The sequence below is a fragment of the Colius striatus genome, chromosome 8, assembly GCF_028858725.1.
Source record: "Colius striatus isolate bColStr4 chromosome 8, bColStr4.1.hap1, whole genome shotgun sequence".
NCBI lineage: Eukaryota > Metazoa > Chordata > Aves > Coliiformes > Coliidae > Colius > Colius striatus.
Window position 1 is genome coordinate 13,059,016 of NC_084766.1, and position 26,093 is coordinate 13,085,108.

At 37.0% G+C, this 26,093-nt stretch overlaps 1 protein-coding gene across 1 annotated transcript in view; it reads right to left on the bottom strand.

Moving 5' to 3' along the window:
- The window catches only part of CTNNA3 (catenin alpha 3), a 493,584-nt gene that overhangs the window by 116,317 nt on the left and 351,174 nt on the right, over positions 1–26,093 (bottom strand). The window contains exon 11 of the mRNA XM_062001246.1: positions 8,956–9,156. Within this exon, the coding sequence (XP_061857230.1) occupies positions 8,956–9,156 (201 nt within the window). The remainder of the gene's footprint in view (positions 1–8,955; positions 9,157–26,093) is intronic.

The window sequence follows — 26,093 nt, forward strand, 5'->3', positions numbered from 1 at the left end:
CCTGTCACAATCACTACATTGCCTTTCATTTTACCGTGAATGCTTCACAGTGTTTCCTGAAATCTAGCCTCTCCTTCCCAAACAGCAAGCGTATCAATAAAAGGGCCCCAGAAAAATGTAAGAACAATAAAAATAGGTATATTACTTGCAGCCATCTTCTATAATTGATCACTAAACACTTCAGACTTCAAACCTAGGCATTAGTTTCAGGAAATTATTTTAAGCCTCCCTCAACACCAAGAATAAAGTTACTGGGAAAACACTAGCTGTCTGATACAAGGAATGCTAACTTGTAGCTTCAGGTCAGGAAAGAAGTTATGAAATTGCTCCAGATAAAAAACAAAAGCTGTTGAAAGAACTATGTCTTCTCCCAAAAGTTTTAGTTGATAAGGAGGGGCATCAAATTGTTTAATGTCTAACCTGTCAAGCTCTGAGTATTCCATGAAAGCAGCATGGCTGCTGCTTTATACTGCTTTGTAACAGTGAAGGTTCCCGTAATGAATTCTTTGTACAATGCCCAAGGTACATATCTTCTAATCTGCTGACTTAAGCTGTCTACCTTTCAATTTTTAATTTCTGACAGCAATCATAAAGGAGTATGAATGATGGGTAGTTGTATATTCTTGCTCAGAACTCCATCAGGAATGCTGTAAAATTGATGGATGTATTACACTTTGTCTGCTATCTACTGAATTATTCCAAAACTACTCTAGCTGCAGTTGATTAATATCACCGGACAAAATATTGTTTATCCAGTTGAGAACTAGTGTTCTGCTCAACTGTGAGTCAAAATAAATTCCACAGAAGAAAAAAATAGCTCAATACTCTTCTGGCAGAGGTGGGATTCTGATAGAAAACAGAATCTGGGCCCCGGAAAGAAAGGAAAAGCCCTATTTACAGAAATATTTATTCAGCACATAATGCATTCAATGACTTTTCACCAAATACTGCCATCAATGGTAACTCTGAGACACTTACTGAGCTCTGAGGTGAACAAAATGACCACAAGCAGATCATTCATGATGGCAACAAGACTCAGTTTTACTATGTTAACAGAATTATAATCTATCCATCCATACAGATGCATATATAAATCATACTGAGTAATGTATACACTCCTCCCATCAAGATCTGTTGCATCATTTCCGACTCAAACAGTTCACAGTTACTAAGAAGGAAGTCATGAAGACCTGAGGGCATATTTGCCAAAAAAGAATCTGTGTGAGACAATATGAACATCTTAAGTAGGGAAGACATTGGAATGGTTTAGCTGTATATAGTCAGAAATATTACTGAGGAGAAGGGGGAAAAGATCATATATTTTCTTGTAACTATGATACAGCCTCTTATCACAATTATTAATTTTATTATAAATAATTTTTTAAGTATTCTGAGCAAAAGGAAAAAAAGAAATGGGAAAGGTTTTGTAAATTCAAGTTAGGAGACAACAAATCATAGCTATGTAGAATTTGGAGTGACCTAAAGTTGAAGAACAAGAAGTTACCATAATTGCTCATGTCTAAGAAAATCCTTAATGAGACTGGATTCCTGCTGAAGACTCAAAACAAAACAAAAAAGTCCTCACTGGCTATGGAAAACAAAATTAACTCTTAAGCACTACTGATTTGTGAAATAAAGTTACTCAGTCCACAGTCCTGCTTAGAAGGCAGCTCATGCTCTGATGCAACATGAATGTTACAAAACTATATGGTTAGAAGAGTAGTAAATCTAAAAGAATTAAAAGAATTTTAGTCCTTAGGCAAAAAAACCCACACGTTAGGTATGTCAGACAAACTGGCTCCAGGAAGCAGTAGAAAAAGTAAATCTGCTAGGTTTTAAGAAATAAAATGTTCCACTTACAAAGAATTTATTAACTAGACAAAAACCTTGACTGCCGTAAGTCAGATGTCATCTTGAATGCACCATGCTATTCTAAAAAGACAGCAAGACAAAAGAATTCTTTGAATGTTGAATGACAAAGGAAATAATTGTTAAACTGATGTCCAAGACATAAAATTAATCATGGACAAATGCAAAATGTTTATCATAATTCCCAAAAGAATGCAAAGTAACAAGAGTATAAGAGTGTGCAGGCACAAGACAATGAGAAAAAAATTATGACAAAAGTAATGGGGAAAAGCCTGCCATAGGGGCTCTGGAAAATACATTCAAAATAACCCGAAAGGTTACAGAGCTGGAAGTAAAAGGCAGACTACAGAGCTGCAAATGAAAGGTCCTTAAAGTTACAGAGGTTAAGGCATTTAAGACCCTGTGCAAGACAGTCATAGCTGAAATGAAGATAACCGTTTTGATATGGGCACAGAGATAAAAACCGTCCAAGTTAGAAAGTTTGCTTCACTTAAAAATACCTAGTACAAAGAGCAGCAGAAGTGCCCTGATCTTGTTATCACCTTAAGGAAGGGCGGTCATTACAAACTGCCTCTACTGAACAAGATCAGGACAGTGACTCCTAAGATCAAAAAGAGAAAAACATATTAAAAGGGATAGATAAAGGTTATATACACATTGGAAAGTCATGAGTCATTTCTTACAGTAGCCTCCAGTGAGGAGAAGCAGTGAAGATTTATCACAAAATGTCACATATGATAAACATAGAAGAACAATTCTATTGAAAGAAACACAATCCAAATCAAACAAAAAACAAATCCACCTAACAAAAATTTATCTTCTGGAACACATCTAGATATAGACACATTATACTGACAGAAAAAAAAAACCAACACATACTGCACATGATTGTACTCTCATCCTCACTTCCCCTACAGAAATAAAACCTTGATTTTACTAAGGGCTTATAGAAATTAAAGAAACAAAGACAAGAGTGGTGGTCCAACTTCAAGGAAGGCTTCACAAGTTTTCTCTGCTCCAGAATCAGACTTCAATAAACTTGTGTTCACCAGGGCACATCACAAATTCATCATAATGGGAGTAAGATTTAAAATTCACAAGAAATCCTTCCTTTTTCATTATCTTCCACCATCATGGGTTTGTATGGAGTCACTACTTGTTTGGCAACATGGAGATGGGCCAGCATTGCTGCTCCTATAAGCAGTTCTCAAAACTTCCCCTGGCTCTGAGACTGACCTACCTCTAGCCAATCTGTTGCCTCTGCCATCACTGCTTAAGGAGATCTGCAGTGAAAGAGGAGATGGGGGATGGTAGAAGATGGAGGTGAACATGTGGACTCTGCAGCAAAGCAGGAAGGGATAGGGAACACCAGACCTGAGACCACCCTGCAGTCTACTGTGAGAGAGCAGCTTTGCCCCTGCAACCCATGAAGGGCAATGGTAGGACTTATAGTTTCCCACAGCTCCAGAAGCAGCCTGTGTCCGAAGGGGAAAATGCCCCTGGGCCAGCAGGTGCCTGTGTGAAGAGGCAGTCATGGTGCAGGCAATGCTGGAGTCCCTCTGAGCCCCATACAGGAGGCCGAGATGAGCTGCAGCCCTCCAGATGAATGTACGTTGGAGTCGCCCATGCAGGGCTGCCTGGTGCATGAGGGACCCTGCACTGGAGCAGGGGAATGGCAAGGAGTCCTCCTGCCCTCAGATGAGACAAACAGTAGGAGACATTGGGAAAGGACTGAATATAACCCCATTCCCTGCTCCCCCAGTGCCACTCAGAGGAGTAGAAGGTAAAGACACTGGGATCAGATTTCTGAGCCTGGGAAGAGGGAGAAGGTAGGGAAAAGGTGATCTTAAAGAGCTGACCATACCCTTCATCATTGTCCTACTCTGTGTTGTTTTCTGTTTGTTATGGTTTTGGTTGGTAGTGGATTAAATTAAGTTTCATTTTCTTTCCCAAATTCAGTAAGTCCTGTCTCTTTTGCCCAGGATCTTAAATGGCGGGTGAGTCCCCCCTGTCCTTAGGGATTTCTAAGGCCCTGACATTTTTCTTCCCAATTCTGTTGGAATGAGCAGACTGGCTGCTTATTGTTCTTTGTTCCCAGCTGGCCCTAAACTACGACATCCGCAAATGTCGCTTAAACCAAGAGAACCTTCCCTTGACTCAAATGGCCTTGCTCCAACTAGTTATGTGAGGAGAGAAAAGTAAGTCAAATCCATGCTGGTAACAGAAGTATATTTACTATCCTAATTCGGGAAAGTGATCCGACAATCAAAAACCAGAATCAAAACTAAACCGAAAACTGTAAAAATAAAGTTTTTGGATTAGTCATAAACAAAATTTTGGTTTATATTAATGTTCTATTTCAAACGTTACTCTTACTAACTTTTATCTCGAGACTGTGTGTTTAAGGATTTAATGCCCTAGACAGTGAGTCTGCACTGGGGACTCTGAAGCTTTTAGTGAACAAAGCCTATGGGAACCATGTACTGAGTTTCTTCTTGGTATCTCAGATAACCACTAAGAGCAAAACATTTTAAAGCGAGCAGATGTGTAGTTAAAGGCATCTTGAAATCCCAGTATTTAGAATCAACATGGACAATAATCAACAATGAAAAAAAGTCGTTTTTTAGCTACATAAAAAAAAAAAACCTGTCAAATAGAAATGGCATTTTATTCAAGGTCATTTTTTGATTACCTGTAACACAAAAATAAAACCATGACAGTTCTTCCTGTTTTTCAGAAGAATTTTCTCATCTGAAGGAAATCTTATATTTTCAAACCAACATTTTTAACATACTTTCACAGAAGGATTTGAACAGACCCTTAGAGGAAAAAATCTAGCTTCGGGTTTAACCAAATGAAGGTTACTGACTATAACAGTCATAGTCACAAAGTTATTGCTTAAGTTATAGTTTCACAATTACCATGTAAGTATAAACAAAGAATATTTTACAATAAGTCATGGAAACACCTTTGGCATTCTTCTAAAGTTTATGCTCCTTCCCCCTTCAGCTTTTATAATACTTCTCTGTTGAATACTTTCTTACAAACTCTTAATTATCTGAGTTGCACATCAATTTCACAAGTTCATCAATTCCATAAGCTGACATAACTCAAGTCTCACTCCAGTTTTGGGATTTACTTTTATTTTTTAAAAAAAATATTTTATACAGTGAAAAGACTTAGTCCTCCCTAGCAGTCTTTGAGCTTTACAAGCAAGGGTAAAAACCTCTGAACACTGAACAGACTCAAATAGTAAGTATTATCTTTAAATCTCATTCTGAGGGTGATGAATGAGCAGTGGAAAATATTTTTTCATTAAAAAAACCACTTGTCTTTTTAAATTAATGAAAAATTTTGATTTTGCATGCACCGGAGAAGGAATGAGATTCAACCACTTCATTTTATTTACCCCAAAATAAATCACCTAGAATAAAGCTGGTCATATTGGTATCTTTTATACTACAAGAAGAGATGAGAAGCTTCAACAGCTGATTTATCCCCCCTAATCTGAAGATGTACTTTAGGAAAATACAATGAAGTCTCTGGAGGTGCTTCTCCGTCCCATTTTGGCCCAGAGAGCATGCCAAAAGAGGATTAAGTAAGTTTAAAATATCAGAGTGGGCAGGGGAAAACTGATTACAAAGCCTTCTTATGTTTCCTCCTTTGCAGGTGTCTTTTGGGTGAGAGAAAGCATAGTGTTCCTGAAGAAATCAGAAAATCCCTATTGCAAAAGGATCAGACAATGGAAAAGGACACTGTCAGTCATTCCATATAAGCTGTGGCAACAAGCCTGCAAATTGCATTGGAAAAAGGCAAGTGAAGTAGCTAGGAAAATACAAAGTCATTAGCTTGTTCACATAAGCATGCAAGGAATGGGAAAGCTAAATAAAAAGCAGAAGACGAAAGGAAGCTTGTATCAGATAACAGTACTAGCATTTATTGCTAAGATAAATTAACTTTCCCCAGAGAAAAGCAATGCAGTAGATTTAATCCAACGCTCAGAATCATTTAATAAAGTACCATGAAGGAAAGCTTTGTTTCAGGTGGAGTAGATCAATGATAGTACAGAGGCTATACAACTGATCATACTGAAAGAGCTCTGAAGTGAGAAGACTCTGGAGGGTGGCCAAAATAATGATCTTGGAACTAAGAAACAAACACAAAGATTCATCAGTGAAGTTGGCAAACAGTATGACGGTGAAACATGTTACTCTATTGGAAACCAGATCAGGAAGAATAGAATGGCTTTTGGTACAAAAATAATACAGAAGAACTATAAAAAAGGCAGGTAACAAACTTTTGAAGGTTCTAAAGAACATCACTGAATACATGCCCCACCTCTCCAGGACAGCCATAAAAGTTTGTCGTGTTTGGTCCACTGGTGCCACATTGTTTTACTTCAGAGGGAGGCAGAAGAGTTGTTCACAATGGCACAAGAACAAAATGTAGAAATGAGCCATGTGTAAACACTAGAAATTTGAGGAAAATCTTTAATTAGAAATAACAGATCTATACAACTCCCAAGGAGGCAATGAGGCCACAAAATTGTCCTTGGTATCTCTTGTGGTACAGACCTCTCCCCCTTGGTTGTGTCAGAGTCAACCAATATCAGGTTCTTGTCTTAATCACTCATGTGGTGAACTGTGAAAACCTAGTACTCTCCCCTTATAATACTATGCATTATATATATATGTCCATATGTATTTATATATATATATGTGTGTGTGTATATATATATATCATTATCCTGTGATATAAAAGCAAAAATGCAGATAACATTTACAATAAATACAGGTCTTTTCACCATACCAACAGATATATGCCATAATATATATTGTTTACTTAAATTTTACTGCTGCAGATTCTCTCAGGCTGTAAAATATCAGAGTAGACTTTATGTTTAAAAATACAGTACAAGGCTACTCTTCCAGTTCTGAAGTAAAAATATGTTAAGACTATGAAATATGCAGATCTCGTTCATCACCTAATCAGCAGTGGAAGATATTGCAAATGACAGAGAGGTAACAGTACCAACAGAGTTTTAACCAAATCAGAATGCAGCCTGAAGCCTTACTGTCTTTGCACTTGTAAATCAAGATAGGGAACACTGGTTTAAACAAGTCTGAAATGAGTATATAGACCACATGACTAACTTTTTCTCCAATAGTCCTTAGAGGTTTCATATAGACCTTGTGGCAAGCATTTTTAGGACGTGATTCTCATTGCTGTCATGCTTTGCAGCTCTTTTCTACCCTTACACCTCCATGACATTCCTATGCTCTGCCTGCAATAATTTCTCTTTGGTAACACATGACATTTTTACTGGGCACAAAGGATGCACTCCACTGCCCTAGGTTACTCTTATAAGCTAACTTTTAAGCTAATGGCAGCTTAAATATACAGTTCTCTCCTAGTGAACTGTTGTCTTGCAATCAGTTGGCTCCTGAAAGACCAGTAGTACTAGAATATTTTGGGATAAGCCTGAGAACTCCACCCTATCTGCATTTTCCTTGTAAGATAAAACAGTTAAAACAAAGAAAATCATCAAGCAACAAAAAAACCTCACATGATTTGCCATCTGTTCATTGTAGATCGTATAAATACAGGTAAGAATGAAAAATACATGTTTCTTTTTTCCACTTCTATTGAATTATGCAAAGATAATGAATTCTTAGGTTTGAAGTACTGCAAAGACATCTGAGACGACACCATGCTTGATGTCCCTTGACACAGGCAAACATTCCAACAAAAACAGTTTTACATCTTCCTGTCTTTTGTAGATAGATGGATTTAGGTACATTATATATTACTGTCAAAGTAAGGCAACAGAACAGAAATCAGTGACAACTCCTAATGTGTTTAAACACTACTGGTTTCAAGAAAGAAGGGCTCAGCTTTTACATAGGAATCAAAACTATGTTTTCCCATAATTGCTCCTTCCCTTGGTATGTGTCATAGTACTTTCAGAAGTTATGAAAACAAAGGATGTCATGTTGAAAGTTCTCAGATTTTCTCATCAAAATGTCAGAAAAGAAGATTAAAACAGGCAAGCCTATTTCAAACTCTTCTCACAATTGTATCCCTTTTGCTACTTCATCGCAATGTCAGTTCACTCGTGTTCACATGAAGACAGTTCTGTCCTGGACATATTTGAACTGATTAAGAAACAGCTCAAACAAAATTCTTGTCTTCTTGCAGTAAAATGCAGTAAATATCAGTCAAAGGTAAGATACTAGACATCTGTTTACACTGACAGAGCTAGAATTTACCCTTCTGAGTTCGTGAGGCTAAATGCTATAGTCCAGAGATGTACAGACTTACCAGAACATTGCTTAATACCAAGTTTTTAACAGTCCAACTTGAAGATTTGAAACCACTGAAAACATAGAAGTCTGAGAGCTCCACAAATAACTTTTAATTAAGTACACACGATGAAAGGACAGGGATTCACTTGTATAAACAAGTGTTGTAAACAACTGAAACTATTTATAAAACAGTGGATTTATACCTCTGCTGCTACTACAGACATATTGGCATATCAGATACCTTGTTTTTGCATATTATGAAAATTAAATAGACACTACTAACCAACTTCAGAAGTTCCAAATTTGCTTTGCAAAATTGAAGATATTTGGGTGCATTTAACCACTGCTAAAATCCTTGAAGTGACAGTACACACAAATCATGAACCTGCTTCTCTTTCTTCGAGTTTGCCTTTCACCTGTTTACATAGATGAGATGAGGCCAGCACAACCAACTGGAAAGCTGCTGCCTCATCAGTTGCAAGTTTCCAAACGTTGTTTGAATTTATTTAGGAACTCTGGTAAAAGCCTTCTGTAACTTAAAAAACTTTATATAAAGATGGAATTCAAATAATATTTCTTAAAGTAGTTTTGAACTGCATGGTATCACCATGCAGTTATTAGATGGCATGCTGAAATGAGACTAAAGACCATAGAGTAAATAATTAGTGCATAATTAGTGAATTAGATCAGAGAATCACACGACTGATTTTAAATGTAGTATACAAAGGAAAGTTTATACCACTAAAGCAACTTGAGAACTTAGATTAAAAATCAGACTTACCAGTCTTGGTCAAATACTGAACATTCTTCATCACTCCTTCAGTGTAAGCACCAGGTTCGTAATTGTCCATCTCGCCCGAAACAATATGAGCTACTCTTGAAGCACGCCCCCGGATTGCACCTGCTGCACGATCTAAATCATCTGCATTTTGCTCTCTCAGTGCGATGATGCACTTGTTCACATCCTCAAGAACATGGCTTTCTGCAATTAAAACAATATTTAAGATGGCATCTCTTACACAATCAGACACATTTTAGATATGGAGTTGAATCACATTGGTCAACACAGGTCTGGATGAAAAAACTTGCAGTACGAAATTTACACTGAACTGTCCTGAAATTCTTAAAACAATTTATTGATTTCTAAAATTCAAAGGTACTGTGAAACTCTCCTGTAAGCAACAGCAACAAAAAATATCAAATCAGAAAGCATCAGAAAAACAGGAAAACCACAAAATGATAGATAGCTAGTGAATATTTGGCAGAAGGAAGAAAAAATTCATATTAAAGGATTAAAACTGTTACTTATTGTTAAAACCTTCTTAATGACAAAAGGTTCCATAATTAGGTGAATTTTCAATGACAAACAATTGCCCCAACAACTAATTTCTTTTAAATCCATATGTTAGGATATTCATGCTAAATCAAACTCTTAGGTGAACAGAAACTGTTATTTTTGCCTGGTACTAAAATCATGCTATTACTAAATTATTGTAATATTCATCATTATTACAAAATTAATATTGATTGCATATTTTCTATATTATTTACTTTTCTTATATTTACAACATAAGAATATTTACATATTTACAATAGCAGTATGTCTATTACTGGTTTATATGCTCTTGGTGAGTTCAAATAAATATATGCAAATACATATCTATATACATATACATACAGTATCACTTCACAATATATTAACATCATTAAGCAGCACTGGCTTTCCTACTACAGCTACATGAAGCTTGAACACGAAAAGTTCCATTTAACATAAGAAAAAACTATTTTACTGGGAGGGTGAGGGAGCTCTGGCACAAGTTGCTCAGGGAAGGTGTGGAGTCTCCTTCCTTGGAGGTCTTCAGACCCCATCTGGATGTGTTCCTGTGTGGCTCGATATAGGTGGGCCTGCTTCTGCACGGGGGTTGGACTAGATGATCTCTAAAGGTCTCTTCCAACCCCTACCATTCTATGATTCTATGATTTCACTGTGCCTTGCCTGCTATACAATATTTCTACCCTTCAGCTCCCTTCTTCTAATGATAGATTTTCTCTTTTCTATTATCATGCTTTCGATCTTACAATATTACTTTCTTTATTATAATTTTAGTCTCTAGAATTGATGGTCACCTCACAAATTCAAAGCCATATTGAGGAAATGAAGAAACTCTTGTTTGCTCCACTTTTTCTGCAGTATTGTCAACTCCAGTTAAATGATTTGCCACAACATATCCAAAGCCTATCCATTTTTACTTTACTAATTAAAACATATACACATTATAGTCACCTTTTACCTGTCCAAATATACATACATTCAAAATTTTACATTTCCAGCACAAATCAGAAAAAAAATTGGGAATAGGCAGGGAGATGCTGTTATTCTATGTGAAACACCTGATACAAAGCAGTCATCTCCAACGCAGGCAGAAATACAAAGTTGCTTGTGCTGTTTCCTCTTTGACAGATTTATTTTTTTAAAAAAATGGTGGTAGCTGCCCTTTGCTAAGATAACTAAAAGGCACCAAATTCTCCATATAGAGATGCTTATCTGAAATCTTTCTTTGTTATTGCACTCAGTTGTATGTGATGTAATTGCCTCACTGAAGAGAGTTTCACATCAATTTGCGTCTAAGACAGACTGAAAAGAGAAATTATTATAACACACATAAATACAAGTATGGCATATCAGCATTTCAAAGTCAGCCATGCAAATTGTGAACAGTTAAAAAAGAACAAATATTTGGCTAGAGGAAAGCACAAGGAGAAAACGGCTGTTTACAGATTGAGGGAAGCAACTGATGGGCTGACACAGCCAGAAACTAAAATGTAGACAAATGTTGAAAGCTGCCAAGCAAAGAACTCTACAATTCTTCTTCTAAAATAAATTAATACCCTTCTGTCTTTCTCAACATCTATTTTCTCACCATTTTCCTAACAGCAACAGTAAAGCTGTAATTATGCTCAACAAACCATTTTTGATACTGATATAGTAATGGAAAAAAGAACATTATCAGAAAGGTTGAAGATGAAAGATAAAATATTGGTACTAAGTAAGACTGGTCATAAAACCAAAGGGTAACAAACCTGATAGGAATTCAGATTAAGCTAGAAGATAGTACTGGTAATATCAAGATTTAGAGAGAGAATAGCTCTGTGATATTCTAGCTTTCCCATATATACCACCAATACTGATGGGCATGCTTCGTTTTTTCAGACAAAGTAATGTATAGCTAAAATTTAACTTAGATTATAGAGAGTAAAATATCATTTTAAAGATAATATGTTTATGGCTTTAAAATCTGAACAGTTCTTAGAAGCATCCATATTAGTTTTAGTATTGAATTTCCCTTCCTACACAGGCCTCAAATCTGCTTTGTGTCTCAGAGTACGTAATTCAGGAACATTAGGAATCCAAAATATGAAGACAACAGATTTGTTCTATCTTCAGAAGTACCATTGTGAAACTTCCCTTGCACTACACTATGAAATAATTCAGAGTCTACATGTTTCTTGTTAACTCACGACTGCCATTCAGCATGTGAGTGCTAAAATACATTTTCTGTTATACAACACATTGGACAATCACAGTAACTTGGATAGACTAAACACAGTGTTAGGTAATCCTGAATTACTAACTGCATCTGACATAAGAATATTGGGATTGTACCAACATAAAAATCACAAATTCTGGTTCAGTTTATGAAGCTGCTACATCATGGAAAACCTCTGTGAATATAGAATATCCATATCATTTCAGGTACAGAATCACACAGAACATATATCATCAATCTCCAAGGTTATCAGAAAGGAAAAAAAAGTTCAACAATGGTGACTTTGTTAGCACTACTTGTTCAGTCTGAGCATATTCTGCAACTATACCCATTAACTACTATCTGAAAGAAACTAGGGCAGCAAGAAGTCCCATTCCAGAGATATCCTGTGAAACTGAAAGAAAGGGGCAAATGAAAAAACGCCCAAAGATGCTCCCTGAGCTACCTTTTGCTTTACAGGATAATATCTCATTTTTCTTTTTTTTCCCCCAATGCCTGGGAAAAAAGCAGCCTGCCAAATAAACCAGTTTCTGAATGTGTGCAAGGCTGAAAAAGGCTGACACAGTGAAGGAAAGAGGACTGTCATGCATAGGATGCAGGACTAGTAAAATCCCACTTCTGCTGCCATAGTTACGTCTAAAACAAAGTCGTACAGGTCACCATTGCACTAGGCTTAGTATTGTCAAAGTGTTAACAAAGATAATTACAGAAGCGGATAGTGCAACCTCCAGTTTGAGGGCTTTTGTATAAATAATATATTGTCTTTTAAAACAATAAAGGGGTTTAGTCTGCCGTAAATAGAGAGATAGGGCTCTTCTAATATCTACCAAATGAAATCTCCATAATGGAAAAATATACTTAACTGCTTATCTTGCAAGATATGAATCTCAATTAAGCTTAAATTAAAATATTGCATGGAAATATTGTATGAATAGAACACATGATGGGAATCTCCCAGTTTCCAAACCCATCTACAAGACACTGAAAACACCACTTTCACAGAGAAATTAAAATCAAACTTAAGCCACGTGGTCAACAGAAATACAATTAGATCTGTATGCTGTGGTTCCCATTAGCTGCTTCCTTCCAAACTGGTGAGATTACTTTTAAGTTATTTTAGAGTCTATCAAAGTCCATAATAGTATCAGGGAATATAAATTAGAATGAGATATATCCTCCCAGATACTGTGTTTCAAAGAAGACAAAGACAGACAAAGATTTTATTAACTGTATGTTGTCCATCCACCTTGTAGTAGAAAGACATGCAATGTCTTCTCTTGCAACATTGATAAACTGTCACATGTAAGACATCAGTTGAGAACTGTCATACTTCTGTCAAAACTACACAAGCTCTCATCAGCGTGACAATTCACATACAATACACACACTCAGTGAGCACAAATGACCTTGTCTGCATACATCAGTAATATACAGCAGTAGCCTTTCTCAATATTCATAGTCAACATGCAATCTCACAATGTTCTGCAGCTCCTCCCAGATGACGTACTCCACAATCAACAAAACATTGCTTAACTTCAATTTTTCCAAGGTAAAAACCAGCTTATACATTTGTTTTAGCGCATCTAATGGAAAAGGCAAGAAGTCAGCACTGATTATGGTCCAGTTCAGATTGTTTTAACCTGTATCTTTCTTACAGATGCTTCCTTCTCCTGTACAAAATGCATTAGATCAACCTTTGATTTTTATCCAAGTATCCTTACTTTCCAAAGCAGAAAAGGAAGATTAGGATGATGTACCATCTCTTTGTCATGAGTCAGTGTCTAGTATAAGAGTTAATTGAACAGTGGATTGATAGGTGTTTAAAGGAATTGTCAGATTGCCACAGTCACCACAGCAATTATCACGAGTAGTGCACTGTACCTTATGATTTCCCTTTAGGATCTTAGTGTTACTTGTACTGGCCAAAACTCGTATCTTGGCTGAGCTAACCACTGAATAATAAAGCTGTCTTTGACAAAGCCGTGACTCAGATTGTCTCTGCAACAAAATCAATAGGTCTTCCTTTGCATGTCATCTAAAGAAAAAGACAGGTGATGGCCTTCCACTCCACTTGGCACTGATAAAGCCTTAACTGAAACACTTTTTATTAAGGTTTCTCTGCTCAGTTCAAGAAAATTGTGGACCAAATGGAGATACTGCAGCAAAAAAGAACAGGAAAAGAATTATTACAGATTTAAGAAATATAGCATTAGAAAACTCAATTTGTTTGGTCTCATGAATACAAGTCAGAAAATAGAACAGACTTTTCTGCAAGCCCTAAACCATAAAATTAGACATAGAAATGTATGCAGTGACAGTTTAGTCTGACTAAAATAATTTGTATATTCTACCATCTGTTGGCATGTTAAAATGGGAAGAAAAGAAACTTTGTACAAAAAGTAAACTTCTTTTCAGATCATTCCTATTCCCCGGACATGGTATCTAGGATAGCAAAAGATGTGCTCCTGCAGACTCATAATGCTTTGGTGAACCACAAAAATATATTTGAAAGCAAATAATTATGATAAATATCCATACTGAGATTTAGCAAATTCTAGTGCAAAAGTTAACAGAACAAGACCACTAAGTGGATGATATAAGTCCTGCTGTATCACTCCATCTTATCACTCTTCCTGTATTCAGACAAAAAAAAAAAGAAGCTGCATTTAATTCCTACATTTTTGTTACATACCAAAGTTCAGAAAATACTCAAGGCTACTTCTCCATGAGCAATCTTATGAAATAGATTTTCTTGGTACTTGGATTTTTTTTTTATATAGTACCTTCATTCTATAAGCAAGACAGTGTCTCATTCACTATTCAAGAAAGAAATCACTGTTAATCACTTAATGTTTAAAAAGTCCCTGGCAACTTCAGTGGAAGAATTTTTAAACTAATAAAGACATAGAGAAAAAAATAATTACACAGAACAAGGAAATAAATATCCTTTTTTCTCTGATTGCATTGCATAAAGGGTGAAAGCTTGATGTTTGCCTGTCAGATTCCCTCCTGGGGACCTGCGCTGAAAGCAGTTTCACCAAGTCCAGGGTTAGATTTTGGGTTTTGAGACACAATTTCAGAAGGTTGAAAAACAGGTAATTTATTAAGGTGACAGATGTAACAGATTTGAGATTTCTGTTAATACATGCACTTACTGTAGTGCCAATATTTGATAAAAACAGCAGCAATACTTATTCCAGGGATTCTTCACCACAGAGTGAAAAAGAGCAATTCTTACCAAGGAAATGTCCCTGATCTGGTGCAGGAAGAGCAGTACAGCCTGTTGGCTGTCTTGTCTGGGACTTTAGTCTTGTTCTCCCTTTCGTCTTTCACTCTCTAAGTTGACTTGAGAAAATGCTCAAAAGGTTAAAAAAAGCTCTATCTTTCTCTCCCTGGGGACTTTTATACCCCAAACTTCTCTGTCCCCTCCCTGGGGTGATATTTAATATGATTTGGGTGCATATATTTCTTTCTGTTTATTATCATACTTTAGGGTGTCAGAGGGGTGTTAATTTTAAGAATATGGTTAATTAGGCAAAGGTCTCCCTCCGGGCACCATGGGCTCACTGAAACTGTTTTGAAGCTGTTGTCTGCTTGGTCCCACTGCTTGATTTAGAGCCAAAACAGGACCATTTCTCCTCTTCAAGGTTTCCTCCCTTGGCTGTTGCTCACCCAGGTCTGCACAAGAGATAAGGAGGTACTGGCACTTTCAACTATTTGTGTGCAATTCTCACAGATTGTATGAACTAATATATTTTATCTGTGAAAGTTAAGAAATTAGGTGATAATTTCTAATACTGCTTGTTCCTAATCCAGCTAACAACATTGTCATTCTGTCTCAGACCAAGAGTGATCAGGAGAGGCAAGGTTCAAAATGGTCAGTCATTTACTCACATATATGCATGGTGCTTCCAAAACATCCAGGTTTTGGACACATACACTATAATACAGATTGCACATAAATGTCTACTTTATGTCAATCTTAAAAAAGCCAAGGAAGAAGATCCAGAAAGCTATGGACTAAGGTTTCATTTCAGTTCCTGGGAAAATTATGGAACACAACCTCACGGAAGGCATTTGCAAGCATGTGAAGGACAGCAACATGATTAGGAACAAACACCAGTGATTTACCAAGGGCAAATCAAGCCTGGCCAAACGGATTGCTTTCAGCGATGAAGGCCTGGATCTGGGGATGAGAGGAGTGTATTGGTTATCGCTTACTTCAAAAACATTTCTTACAATTTCCCACAGTCTCCTTAGAGAAAAGGCAGAGTGATAGCATCTGGGTGGGTGAACAACATCACAGATAAAGCAGTGGCCAGCTTATCAGATTCACAGAGGAGTGGTCAGTCATTTAAAGCCAAACCAGAGGTCAGTTAGGACAGTTGTTCTTCAGGAAGGGTCAGTGCTGATGCTGATACTGTTTAACTTATTCCTTCCTTGTTCCTTAACTTACCTTCAGCAATGACACAAAATGCATCCTCAGCAAATCTGAAGGTGACATGTCTTGGCCATCTGGCTGGTTGCTACTCTAGAGGACAAGACTCATTCAGATCAACCCTGACAAGTTGCACAAATGTGCCAACAGGCAATGGGGCAGAAGTTAAAGCAATGGAAACTGAAGAATTGATGGGTAAAAAAAGGGAATTCTTGGTTATGAGCATGGTAAAACACTTGAACAAATTGTCTGTGGAGCCCAGAAATTAATTGATGCAGAGAAATAGGTGTAAATGCTTTCTTTTCAGGTGCTAGTTAAATTACTGCTACTACTACTACTTTCAAACAACACTGAGAAATTCTGACACAACTACAGTCACTTCCTGAAAGGTGAATTATGATGCCAAGAGAGATCTAATTTGGAAAAGCATTACATACAGGAAATAACTCCTGAGTTACTAAGAATGGTTAATAGGTACTAGGCTACATGGACAAATCTCCCTAAGAGAAGAATATGCCTAGGAAGCACGCCAGAGAGTTCCAGGAAAGAGTGAGCTAACTTGGAGAAAAGTAAAATCTAACAGTGTCCAGTATCATGAGACATAAGCACAAAAATGTGGTGGTTATCTGACACAGTGAGATGGATGCTGCAAGACAACAGAAGAATAGTAATGAAAATGAAGATGAATGTGGGCAGAGGAAAGAAGGGATGATATAAAAAAGCCCCTCCTAGGCAAAGTACTGAAAGTTCTGGTTCTGTCACTATCTGTGCAAATCCTTATAGATTATTTGTGATGGAAAAGAGAAGCAATGCTTTAAAATGTACGATACATTTCTTCTTTGTTTTTAGAAACTTCAATCTGTAGCATGAAACATTAACTTCAGTTCTGTTCACAGAAAATACCAACTGAAGAGTGTGTATTTCCTTTAGATTTTACCTCAGGGAGAACAAATTATTGATTGAGTTGGTAGCCTCTCCTTAAGGTTCATTTTCATTTACATATGCACAAATGATTCCAAGATGTTAGCATTTAAACTTAAGAAAGCTAAAAAGAAACAGAAACAAATGAACAAACCAAAAATCCACATTACCACTAAAAAAGAATCTCTGAAAGTAACTATGTTTCTTAAAGTGCGTGTCTATTAATTACAGAGTTGGCAGCCCTAAACAATCAATTTCATTGGCTAATGAAGGTTTCAGATTACAGAAAATTTCTATCCCTGCATGAATGAGAAACTTACAGCAATATTAATCCTTTCCAGAATTTTATTTCTTTCCCCTGTTCACGTTAACACGATTACAGTAAGATTTGGTTAGTCTGAAGATATTGACTGCTTATGCTTCAATCCTTGCTCTAAGTGTCTTGAGCACAAAATTCAGCCTACAGTAAGGTTCCTAGACTGCCAGTTCCCCCATTCAGCAGCCAGATATATTCCAGGATCTTGGGGAAGTGAAGCACAGCCTTAAACTCTCAGTATGGTTAAGCCTCTCTCCTTTCCTAGAGCTTTACATGAATCAGGCTCGGAGATCTCTGAAAATGAGTACATATACTGCAAAAGCCTAGGGGTCATCCTAATGTCTAGATAAGATCTGGAGAGAGGAAAGACAGAGAAAAAGTAGACCAGAAACATGGACACTTGATGGCCAAGAGATAAAGAGAAGCCAGATACAGTAGAAACCTAAGCACAATCAGCTGGGCAGAGATTACTTCACTATCTATACACTCAAATTCTCCCCTGGGCCACAAAACCAAGGAAACTTTCCTCCAGAAACATGCAGGGGTAATATGCACTCATATAACTTGTCCTTACACTCTTCATTTGCCCTAATCGTCTTGAACAGGTCCTTCTTATGTCAGTTGAGAGAAATTATACATTTTAGGGACAAGTCACCTCATCTTTTACTATTACATGTAAATATGTTCAACTCATTTAGTCCTTAGTATCATAGAATCATTTTGGTTGGAAAAGACCTTTAAGATCATCCAGTCCAACCACTAACCTCACACTGCCAAGCTTGCCACTAAGCCATGTCCCTCAGCACCTCATCTACAAGGTTCTTAATTATCTCCAGGGATGGCAACTCCACCACCTCCTTGGGCAGCCTGTTCGAGGGTCTAACAACTCTCTCAGTGAAAAAGTTCTTCCTATATTCAATCTACAACTCCCATGAAGCAACTTCAGGCCATTTCCTCTTGTCCTGTTAGTGTTCCTTGGGAAAAGAGACTGACCCCCACCTTGCTATAACCTTCTAGATAGTTGTAGAGAGTGACAGGGTTTCCCTTCAGCCTCCTTTTTCTCCAGGTTAAACACCAGTTCCCGCAGCCGCTCCTCATAAGACTTGTACTCTAGATCCCTCACCAGCTTCATTTCCCTTCCCTGGACAAGCTCTAGCACTTCAGTGTTCCTCTTGTAATGAGTGACCCTGATAACTGAAGATATTATTTAAGATGCAGTCTCATCAATACTGAGTACAGGGGCATAATCACTGCACTAGTCCTGCTGGCCACACTATTTCTGATACAATTATGTATTAGAGGTGTCCATTTCTCTCCCTTGGCTGTAAAAAGTTGAGAATGTTTAGCTCATGTTTTATTCTAAAAATTATAGAAGGTGATTCATAAAAACATTGTGTATGACAATGTACTGGGCACCTTTTAATGTATTAATACTATAATATGATGTTAACTTTTTAGGACAGGAAGAGAAAAATAGGAGATGGTAGCAGGGCATGAAAGGAGAAACAATGAGGGATAAGAAATAGACCATTCTTGGTTAATTCTTACAAATCACCATAACCACAAATCATGTTTCCCATATATGTCTCCCTTCCCAACAGTTACTCACCTCCAGAAAGTACTTCAGCTTCTTAAAGTACAATAGAATAAACCCCTTACATTTTCATTTGATCATGCTAACTCCTGATAACACTGACTAGAAGGCCATTTGGTCTAGACTAAGTGACTAGGAAGCACTGGACTAGAAGATCTTTATTTGTCTCAACTACTGCAAAACAGATTGACACTTCAACAATACGTTATTTATATCAGAACTTTCTTGGTACATGTACAACTCTTACATCCAATTACAAACGTGGGGACTGACAAATGCCCTCCCTCTTCCATAGCAAGTAGTACTTCAGTGGACCTGCATTATACCTCCAGCTTTGCTAAACTGCTCCAAACAGTGCTTCCACCATTTCATTTTACACCTAAAACAGTAAGTGCTTCCAGACAGGTCCAAGAAGACATGAGTTAATTAGCATACATTCCTCATCTCTCATACAACTTTTCTGAAATTTAATTTTAGTGAACCCAGTATGCTGGAAGAACATCGCCAGGTAACCTTACCACTGCATTAACAGGTTATTCAACTCTCTTTTTTCACTTCTTCCCTGAGGTGTGAGGCCAGTAAATGAGAGGTAACAGTCAAAATGAATCAGGTGAGAATCAGGGGGAGAGAGAAATAACACATACCACTGCAAGGATAATGAGGTTCACCAGAAAAATGAACAGTTTCTCAGAGAGGTTGCAAAATCTCTGTTCTTAGTATGAATACAGTGAGGGTCCAGCTGTGAGCAGCAGGATAGGCTAGACCTTGAGGTCCCTTCCAAACAGAATGATTTTATGATTCTGTCATATAGAAGAAAAAAGACGGTAAGAACCATCAGACAAAAAGAGCATGGATTGAGGCTGACATAGCCAGGCCCCACAAATTACTGAAACATGCTGCTTCCACATCAGCAAGTCCTTCTCCAGATTAAATCATAAAATTCTTCAGAACACATTTGACACTATCAGCTTTAACTTAGACATTTCATTACAGTTTAGTATCTTAGGTGTAATAATAACTTTTCACTCTTCCCTTTCCTACTGAATAATGGAGAATTATTTGCCTTATAAAATGTCATATTTTCCTTAGTATGTGGCATCTAGTTCATAAAATATTAGGAAAACACTTTCTTTATACTCAGTCCAGGCCTGTTCTCTTCATTTCCAGAGCAATGCACAACCAAAGCATTTATTATTCTCCTCAGAACATTCCCTCTCAAAAAATACAAGGGACAATTTCCCTTTCTTCAACGTATATAAACCTCAGGTAAAAATTCTGAGAGGCTTCTTTTTCCAGTAGTCAAACTACAAAAGAGGAAAGATGACTCTTCTTTGGAATATTTTTTTTTACATTTGGTTCTTCATTCCCATCAGCAGCCTAATAGAACTGACTGGGGGAGAATTCTTAAACTACAAAAAAGGATTCTCTTTCAACATAAGAGCAGACGACTGTCATATATAAAATGCTTCATAAGCCTTTATGTGGTCTTTTGTGCGCCATTTGCCCCTTTAAAAACAGTGGCTCACACGGTTGACAAATTAAAGCAGATAGAGGCTACCAAAAAATCCTCAATACAAAAAAATCCCCAAAACCAGAAGTTGTATTCTCAGTGCTGTGAAAGTAGAGATTCAATTTTCCATATCATTTGCTCTGCCAAAAGAGAAGAGCTGAAGTCTGCAGTTTTACTGCCTTAGGTGAAATATGAGTTTGCCCTACACAGGGCATAAATAAATCTGTTTTCTGCCCTTCTATGGCTGGGAAATGGAAAATTTATCGTTGCTTTCTAAATTCTGCATTCAAAATACAAATCTAGCTAAAATATTATCTAACTTCATGAAAATATATCTTAAAAACTCAGAAAGGCCTTGATAAATCATGATTTCTTAGGTCTAAAATGGCAAAAGCAGTGTTTTCTGAATAATGGATTATCTAAAAGAATTAGTTTATGCCAGGAATTATAGAGTTTTTCACTGAGATCCAGTCTTACTTCATTGGAAATGAAAGTCTTGTGAACGGTGAAAGAACTAGCCAGGTTACAGGGAAATGTTTTATAGCCTGTATCTTAAAAATCAACACATACCTGATATCCCAGGTAATAATTTCAGGGCAAATGCTATAGAAAGAAGAGCTGGCAATATTCCTACTTTGGACCAAACAGTATAAAAGACATTTACAATTATTAGGGAATATTCACTGTCTATCTCTGGATCAGCTGGAGGATTTGGTTAATTTATCAACTTCAAAAGGTTTCATTTCGTTGAGAGGGGAGAAGGGGTGAATTAACAAAGATCAATATAATCTATTTCCTCTCGATAGATTACTGGTGTATAATTGGAGACTTTTTTGTGTTACCTATTTTACAACACGTACAGCAAAGCAGACCATGTTAAATGGTAGCTATTTCATTTATATCTATAAAATATTGTCAAAAAAATAGCCAACTGCCACTTAGATATTTGTGCAGGTGAAAACACTGACTTAGTGATAACATTCTCTTGTTGCAGTTTTATATCTGCTATAGTGAGCATCCGATGAACACCTAATAATTCTGTTTGACACAACAGCCAACCCTCAGATAAGCTAAATGTTAACAGATGGAAACCATTCAATCAACAAGAAATAATTTGGAGTAGGAAATTCCACAGTCTCCCAACAAAAGTTACAAACTCTGAGCTGCAATAAATTTGTCAGTTTTCCTGGTGGAAGCATTATACTCCTCTGTGAAATGTGTTGTTTGCTGCTGAAAATAGTAACCTCTTTGAGTATCAAACTTGCACGAAGAAAAAAAGCCTTTACATTAGATCAGTTTTTCCACTGAAGTGTAAGTTGATATCCTTTTTTTAGTCATTGTAGGGTGGGGTGTTGCTCTGGTTTGCGCATTTATTGGGTTTTGGAGAGGTTAAAGCTTGGCTGTTGGTTTGGTTTGAAGTTTTTTTACACTACCATGCACCCCATTTCTCAGATCAAACTTAAAGTATCCACAAAACTTACCAGTAATACAAGTTAGGACAAAAGTCAGACTTCGTGCAACCCACAGATTCAATCTGGCATGTTCCTAGATTGTGCTTTATTTTTTTTTTTTTTATCCTGATGTGCTAAGGATTCCCAGCTTTGTAGCAACAGGCACACGTTCCTATCCAATGCTGCACGTTCCAAAGGGTAGGCTTCCTTCTGATCATCAAGAAAACTTCATTAGTAACCTATTGCTTGTTATCAAGTTCACAAGAAGGGACCTTAAGAGAACACATTACATTCAACAATCAGCTTTTGCTCATCTTGTTCATGTCTGTATATATGTCTGTTTTCAAGTCTTGTTTTTAAAGAAAACATGGGTTTGACATGCTGCACAATAGCCTGGCTGGTTAACTTTCAGCAGCTGAAAGTTTCAGAACTACAACACAAACAGAACCTGCTCTCCCAGATAAAGATTTTGTATCATATGCTAGAAACAGAACGTCAGGCATTCTGCACTATAATAGCATCATCACTTTAAACTCTCAGTGCCGCTGGTCAAAAACCTTCCCTTATCATTTGGCTGTGCTTATTTAGATACATAAGTGTTCTAAAAAATTGTATGTTTCCAGTAGGCCTCATTACTAAAAGCAAGCAAATCAATTCCTGCAAAGCTGCACAAAACCATTAAAAGCTACTGCCACAGCTGCAGCTGGAAAGCTATTAGCAACCAAGCTGTTCAGAAATAAACACACAAAAAATTAATCCCAATCTGTATCAAACCCATGCATCTTAGACCATGCTCCAAAGGCTGCCAAATTTAAACTCTGCCAGATCAAATACAAAGTGAATTCCAAATGCATCAGCCTTCAAAACTCTGGAAATGGATGCCAGTAGTTTGTGAAGCTTGTGATGAGAAACAAATCTTGCAGATAAATAGGTTTCAGCAATAACTTACTGAAATTCAGTGAGAAGTGAGCAAGAATTCAATATGAAATTTCAGTTTGCAGATAGAAACTTAAAGTGATCCAAATGATTGACTCCACCACTGAACTGCACTACCTAGCTCCTTACTTTCTGAATGACTTCACATATATGATTTGCTCTTACTCTCTACAGCTCTGCAAGAAGTTCACCACTACAATTTTCCCATAACCTCAGTGACAGGTACAACAGGTACAGAAAAACCTTGATTTTGAAAATGCTAATTTGAAATAGCAGGTTTTTATGGGACAATATTTGCCAAAATGGTTTCCCAAAATCAGCGTGTGATACATGCTCAGTGGCTAGCAGATGCTAAACAACCAGTACTCAAGAATGTATCACGTCTAAGAAGTGTAACACCATTACCTTGAATCTAAGCAATGAGTGTTACAAGAGTAATTTAGATCAGTGTTTCAGGGACTGTCTGCTACTTTGGCACCCATATCCTTACCCAAAAATGTAGGTAGGAGATAACACTAGATTTTCAGCTAAAACAAATGGCTACAATGAGCATCAATGCATTTCTGGGAACAAGACATTCCTCTAAAGGAAATGGAGAAAATAGATGAACATATGACATGTAACATATCAAGTTCCACTAATTCTGGCAACAAGAGTGAGGAAAACTTATTACTGTGGTGGAAATCAGGGGAAACAGAAACCTATACATTTCTGTTGGACAAACTGGTAAAAACTTGTATAAGAAAGAGAACAGAGAGAAATCTGAATATGATGTAATTATGAAGAGTCAAAATAGCTTTGTAGAGCAGAAAGCAGCGTATCACAAACTAGAGATTCTTAAAAGCACCAGTAAGGTAAGCAATTCATTTGGTAACTATAGACTGGATTTCCAAAAGGCTTTCCAAATGGTCTTGCAACTACTATTCCTGGACAACTCTGAGAAACAGTAGGGTAAGATGAAAGATTTTTCTGGGTGTTTCTTCTTATAAAACAGAAAACAGGAGACAGAAATAAGCACAGAGTTTTCACAATCACATAAACTAGTAGTTCCATAGGAATTGACACTTTGAAATGGTGTGATTCGATACTTTCAGAAATAGTACAAACAGAGAGCATTAAAGTAATAAAGGAGCCATGTTTTGTCATTTCTCATTTAGAATAGTCAAAGTCGACAACAAAGAACTGAAGATGGCTATCAGTACCAAGTGATAAGTCAATATAACAGATTACATTCAATGTTGATAAATTACTGTGTATATTGAAAAATCATCCTTAAGTCCTGATAAATTATTGAGCTATAAACAAGTTACTATTATTAAACATAGAAATTTCTCAATTAAGAAAATTCTAGAAGCACACTAGCTCAACAATGATTAAAAGGTAAATGACACTAGATCTCCCAGGGAAGACCTGACAGTAAAGGAAAAAAAAGGGTTTGACTATGCCAGCATAATCCATGGTATGACCACAGCATCTTACATGTTGGGAATAGATCTTGTCCTTACTTCCATCTAAAAACATCTATTTCAGTAAGTAGCAAGATTAAAACCAAAATAACCCACTTCTTCACAAAATACATCTCTCAAATATTGAAATAACAGTTATATAGTGTTAAAGAAGACAAACAGGTTAACAGAAAGAGGAGACCGAAGAGAATATGCCCAGCAAAGGCAAAGTCATGGGATGGCTTTGACAGAACTTTCAGTAAAAGAAAACTTTGCATACTCAGTGACACACACATCAAGACTTTAGTCTTGATCAAAAAGGGAAACATTCAAAGCCATTTTCTTTCACACCAGGTGACAACAGTGAAGAGGGAGCTTAACCATTTTTGCTCAGTTAATTAATATTTATACTGAAGTAGATCATAGCCAGGTGAAATAGACTCGAGATTAACAGTATTGAAACCCACTGTGTAATTTACCTCCATGTTTAAATACCATTTCACCATAGATAAGTGCATACATGTCTAATTAGATTTTAAAGTTTATTCTCTTTCAAGAAGCACTGGAAAAGTACTTTGCTACTGCAGGTGCCAAAAAGCCTGCATGAAAACATAAAATTCAATCTTATGTCTCTGAATAGCATCTTCGTTTTATCCCCTATCTCCATAGCTGTGCTAAGAGTAAATCTATAATTGGCATTTCTGGTGATGCATTCATCTGTAAACATGCTACATAGACTAGAAAAGTAGTAATAAACTGAACCAGAATTTTAAATCATTGATGGAAAATTCATTATTTCAAGGGAGATAAAGAAGCCAGAAATCTGAATCATTCCTTTGCTCCTTGCCCAAGTATTAAGTGTATATTTTGCAGTTTACTTTGAGTTACTGTAACTGTCCAGATTGACATCTTCATGACTGGAACTGTCCAAAGTGATTTAAAACATAAGCTTGATCAAAATATAAAACTTGATGCTATTAATACTTGCACACTGAGGCTTGGATCAGCAACAGTGTGGCCAGAGAGACTAGGGAAGTGACTGTACTCAGCGCTGGTGAGGCCACACCTCAAATACTGTGTTCAGTGTTCGGCCCCTCACTACAAAAAAGGTCTGGAGAACAAGTCTGATGAAGAGCAGCTGAAGGAACTGGGGTTTAATTTTGTTTAATCTGGAGAAAAGGAGATTTTTTTTAAAACTGTCAGAGAAGGACACTCCACAACCTCTTTGGGCAGCCTATGCCAATTCTCCCTCATAGGAAAAAAGTGTCTCATGTTTACATAGAACTTCTTTTCCAGCTTGTGTCTGTTACCCCTTGTCCTGTCACAGGGCACTACAGAAAAAAACACTGGCCTCATCCTCTCAACAACCACCCTTCAGATATTTAAGTGTTGATAAGGTCCCCTCCCAGTCTTTCTCTAGGCTAAGCAGCCTCAGGTCTCATAGCCTTTCCTCATAAGAAAGATGTTTCAGTCCCTGATCATCTTTGTAGCCCCTCAGTGGACTCTCTCTACATGTTTCCCACCTCTTTTGAACTGAAGAACCCAGAATTGGACACAGTGCTCCAGATATGGCCTTAACAGGGCAGAGTAGATGCGAAGGAGATATTCCCTCGATCTGCTGGTTACACTCTAAGTACTTTAAGATAAACATATTCTTTTATTATACATGATACTGCATAGCCTCATTTTATGCTATTTATTATATGAATTATTAAAAAAAATGTATTCTGTAAGCAGCCTAGTTTGGGTTTTCTTTAAGG